Below are 4,691 nucleotides of genomic sequence, written 5' to 3'. Positions count from 1 at the left end.
TGCTTCACCAACAAGGTGAGGGCGAGCGCGGAGGGAAGGGCGGGGGCGGTGGATCCATTGGAGCGGGAGCGGGGCGAGTTACGTGCAGGGACCGAGGAGGAAGGACGAAGGACGGCGCTGTCTGCATGCCCTGCCCTGCCCTGCTCTGCTCAGGGAGAGCCGGCCGGCCGGTCATCCCCTCCCGCAGGAGGGCGGCCCCGCGAGTGGAATATCCCCGTGGCGTGGCCCTGTGTGACATCCTTATCTCTCCACGGCACATACCTTCCAGTGCTGGTGTACTTAGGAGAGTGAAAGGTTGACATCGTGTTATTCAAATGGATGAAATCCTAGCTGAAGCAGGAATTAGCTGCTTTGACGGCACCGGTGGTGCTGCCCGTATCTCGCTGTGGTGTGCCTAGCAAGCCCTGAGCGCACAGTCAGTCGTTCACAGAAGAAGATCCGTTGGCTGGGACAACAATACCCAGCACCCAAGGGAAAAATCTGAATATTCAAAGTGTTGTAGCGGCAGTGAAGCAAGTATTAACTTCTATGGACCCTTTGACAGTTTAATTAACCTGCAGATTAAGGTCAAGAAGTCTGTTTTTCACTGTGCGATTTAATTGCCATTACTGTTGCTGAAATGTCTCAGCAGAAGGAGAAATAGGATGAAGATGGTCACAACGGGAATCAAATTGTATAGTTTAAACATAGTTTGAAGTATTTTTTTCACTCTGGGAGGAGGAGATAGAGTGACCACTCATTGCTGTCTTATTTATCAGGGAGTGTGTCTGTGTTTCTGGTGCAGATTTCTGAAAGAAAAGATGTTTTTGAAGTGATTAGGGTATGGATTTCGTGAGGGAAAGTTAGAGAAAAGCAGCATTTCAAAGGTAAGAATGGAATATCTTCTCAGCATTGGCCACTGGTTTCTGTTCCGAGGTGCACTTGGCATTAAGGATGCCTGGAAGCAGACTGAAGTCCAGATGTGAAGCAAAATTTTTAGGGAGAGATAACACAGTTGATTTGACAGATGGCTAGCCGCAGTGGTTAGTTAAACAGAAAGAGGCTGGAAGAGCTGCCAGCTTGCATCATGCGTTGGAAATGTACTTGGCTTAGCTATACTTGAGAGGAAGTTGGAAGGACTTTGACTTAATGTCTCCATTTTCAAACCCCAATGTAGGTTTTAGTGTAATAAAGTTAAAAATAAGCAGAATATAGACCTTTCGGTTCCTGCAGGTGATATGTGAATGCAAGTGGGGATATGGACATGTGCAGGTATGTTGTCGTGATTTAAAACCCATGTGACAGTGCTGACAAGTGTATGTGTAACATGACCCTTTGTGAATCAAAATGCCTTGTCTCCATATACTGATACCAGCTTCTTAGCAACAGCTCCACACCTAAAAACTAGACCTTGTAAAGTGCTCAGCACAGTTTCCTCTCTGTTGAAAGCTTTCAGCTTCTCTTTTTGCTATTTACAGCTTCTGCTGGCTCCTGAAAGGAACAGCAGGTACCTTTCCTTTCCTCTGAGGAAGCTTCAGTCATTCTTCTCCTTTGCAGAAATAGTATTTATACGCTCCGTTATGGGAGGTTGTTAGATCCCAATATACATATCGAAAGACATATGTATATCTGCCTCATATTTGCATATATGCGTCTATAGTGGGAGAAGACACTGGTATCCATATGCGCAGCCCCTGACAAAGCATGCTAAAGCAACGACGAAGAGGCTTTGCTTTTTTCCCCCCATATATTACGTTGTCAAAGGGCTTTATAGACTGGTTAATATTTTACACAAAATCTTGTGTGAACAGAATGTTAGGTCTGTGAGATGAATTTATCATCTTGAGACAATTGTGTTAAGATTATTGGCTTTGATTCTGCCAAAGGTTGTCTCTGCGGTATGGTATGATGTTCATTGACAAGTGTTTGTGTCTTTTTGTTCCTGTTAATCCTTTTCCCATTCAGTGCAATGCACGGAGTGTGCTCAGAAAGTGAAAGGGCAATTCAGAAGGTAGCCTCCTCTCCATCATTCAGTGTGTCCACTCGTGCTTTAGTGTCTGCTACCTTCCACAGTGACTGGGGCAGCATCCATCAGTTCTGGCATGGGAAGATAAATTACTGACCTTTTTTTTTGTCTTGCTATTTTTCTTTATTTTGGTAGAAACTTTGTGTTTTGTTGTTCTTGTGATTGTTTGTTAATGATATAACCTGTAGGTGTCCATTAATTTGGTATTTGTTTTCCAGTATGTCCTGTCTGTCCTGAAATTTACCTACCCTACCCTTTTTCAAGGGTAAGTACCATTTTAAGAATACAGTTGTTTGAAAAATGACTTTCATCAGTAAATGTCTTGCTGTTCTGTGCTGAAGCTAACTTTAGTACCTCTTGTCATTCCTGGCTTTTGCTGTCTAGACAGCTTACTTCATGAAGCCTTAGTAAAGGATTAATTGATGTGTCTTGGTTAATTTTTAAACATCATGATGGTGTTGTAATTAAGATATATAGACTCCATCATTTCTTATTGTTCTGAATCTCATGCTTCAGCATAGAAAAGCAGCAATTATGGTACACCATGGAAACGGCACTCATGGATAACGTGCAGTTGTGATGTATTCTTTCGCTATGCTAATAAAAACCAACCTTAAACCTATCTTCAGGCACACACAAATACTGTGTTGCTTATTTTCGTGCTTAACCTTTGTTGTAACTCTACATCACAAATCGCTATCATATCTTCATGATTTTAATGAGAAATCTAATGTTTTGTCAAGTACCCATATATACCATCAGTGCTGTTAATGATTTGTGAGACATTTAGTGAAAATCTGTCCTCTCAGAGTGAAGACTTCACCCATTGTTCTTTTGAGATAATGGTAAAATCTGCAGACACTGGATATTTTTAATTCCTTTGCTGCTGCTTAGCATGGCTTATGTTTTTGCCTGACATGCAGCCCCAGGACTGTTGTCAACTCTAGGAATAACTGCCTTGGGAATGCCACTTCTTTGAGTGTGCTCAGCTCTATTAAATGTGCAATGAATGCTTTCTTCAGTTTTGACGCACACACACAGACTGTCTCTTAACAAGGCTTTTATCTATGGGGAAAGGGTTTTGAGTAATGTGTGTAAAGTACAGGTCTGGTAAATCAACAGTAAAAAAGTGTATTTCAATGGCAAGCAACTATCTTACAGTATCTGTGTTGCCACATTTATTTCCTTTTCCTGTTATTTGGAAATGCATCTCAGCATCTTAATATTTTTCCATAAATTCTGGCTTTTAAAAGTGACCTTTTCCTGAAAATTCTTAAGTGGCTCACTTTCATTTAGAGCTGTGACAGACGAGCACAGGAGGAAAAGAATGTTCTCAGTTCATGCTGTTATTGTTCGTTGTCATTGGTTTTGTTTCCTATATAATCTAAGACTATACTGCATAGTGCTAAGCATCTAGAACCGTTACTAACTTCAACTTCTGTCCTGCAACCTGACACAAGAGGAAATTATTCATGAGAAAGTTGGTGGGAATTCATCACTGGCTTGAAATAGAGCGCAGTCAAGCCTGCAGCAAATGTCAGGGATACCTGACGTAAGCTCTCGTATGCTCCTCATCTGAAAAAGATGAAGTGAGCTGTGATAGTAGCGTTGACTATTCATCACACCCATGTGGACAATGCTCTTCTCTGACACTGTCCAACTGTATATAATACTGCATGGAGTGAATATTTGTTTATTTGCGTACATGTGAGACAAATTTTAAATAATTGCTTAAATGCAACGCAATGAATGGGAATAATGAATAAAGCCACTTCTGTACTTGTCGTAGATGTTAATGTGATTTAACACTGGTACACTATAGTATCTCTGACCTATGCTAGATGTTCAAGGATTTTCACACAAGAAACATGAAACACCTCTCTGAAAACCACTACCTTAAGGAAGAAGGGAGCTAATAACTTACTCTAAAGCTTAAAAAAAATCAGTGTGCATCGCTACTCATTTTAAGTTACCTGCAAGCGTTTCTAAAGCCTCACATACTATTTCCATAATAGACTAAGGAACGCCTTTATGGTAGGAGAAGTCATTAGACAGATAAGTCAATGCAGAATGTATGCAATTGTTACATACCCTTCAAATGAGAAAACCCCAGTGTTGTGGTTTATATGCAAGGTTATCTGGCTGCAAAGATGTTTTTCTCTAGAGGCTCTGAATCAGAGGCTCATGCAGCATAATGATGTTATTGTTCGTAACACTTCACTTGGTGCTTGCTGCACAAGATGTAGGGGGTAGAAAAAAAAACCAGCCTGAGTTTGAGGGAGTTTGTGATCTAAGTCCAGCACAAATAACCATGGGAAGTCATAAAGCTAATGTTTGAAACTGCTAGGACTGCACACATGATCCTTGGAGCTTATTACTTCAGCTGAAGCAAGTGTTTGAATCCTGAAATCATGTTTAATTGTTCTAACAGTTTGTGTATGAAAAGATGTTAATCTCATGTCACAAACCTTGCCTCACTTGCATCTTCAGATCATCATGGCTGTAACATCACTGTTATTATTGTAAACCTTCTGTGGGAAGAGATGATAAAATGGAGATTCAATAACATGACTAAGGTTAATTGTGGTAGATGGTAATTTACAAAACCTTTGAAAAAGGAGGTGAAAGCACCAGTGTATTAGAAAATTTGGAGGAAATGAAGGCCCACAAAAATGAAAGATTCAAA

General features: G+C 40.7%; 1 protein-coding gene across 1 annotated transcript in view; it reads left to right on the top strand.

Annotated features, from left to right (window-relative positions):
• Window positions 1–3: 3 nt before the first annotated feature.
• Window positions 4–4,691, top strand: part of TMEM241 (transmembrane protein 241) — a gene marked incomplete at both ends in the record, with an annotated part of 27,881 nt that continues 23,193 nt past the window's right edge. Inside the window, 2 exons of the mRNA XM_010088061.1 lie at window positions 4–15; window positions 2,224–2,270. Coding sequence (XP_010086363.1) covers window positions 4–15; window positions 2,224–2,270 — 59 coding nt within the window. The remainder of the gene's footprint in view (window positions 16–2,223; window positions 2,271–4,691) is intronic.

Source organism: Pterocles gutturalis, unplaced genomic scaffold (genome assembly GCF_000699245.1).
Source record: "Pterocles gutturalis isolate BGI_N339 unplaced genomic scaffold, ASM69924v1 scaffold50526, whole genome shotgun sequence".
Lineage (NCBI taxonomy): Eukaryota > Metazoa > Chordata > Aves > Pterocliformes > Pteroclidae > Pterocles > Pterocles gutturalis.
Note: the sequence above shows the minus strand (reverse complement) of the source record. Positions and strands in the feature narration are given on the sequence as shown.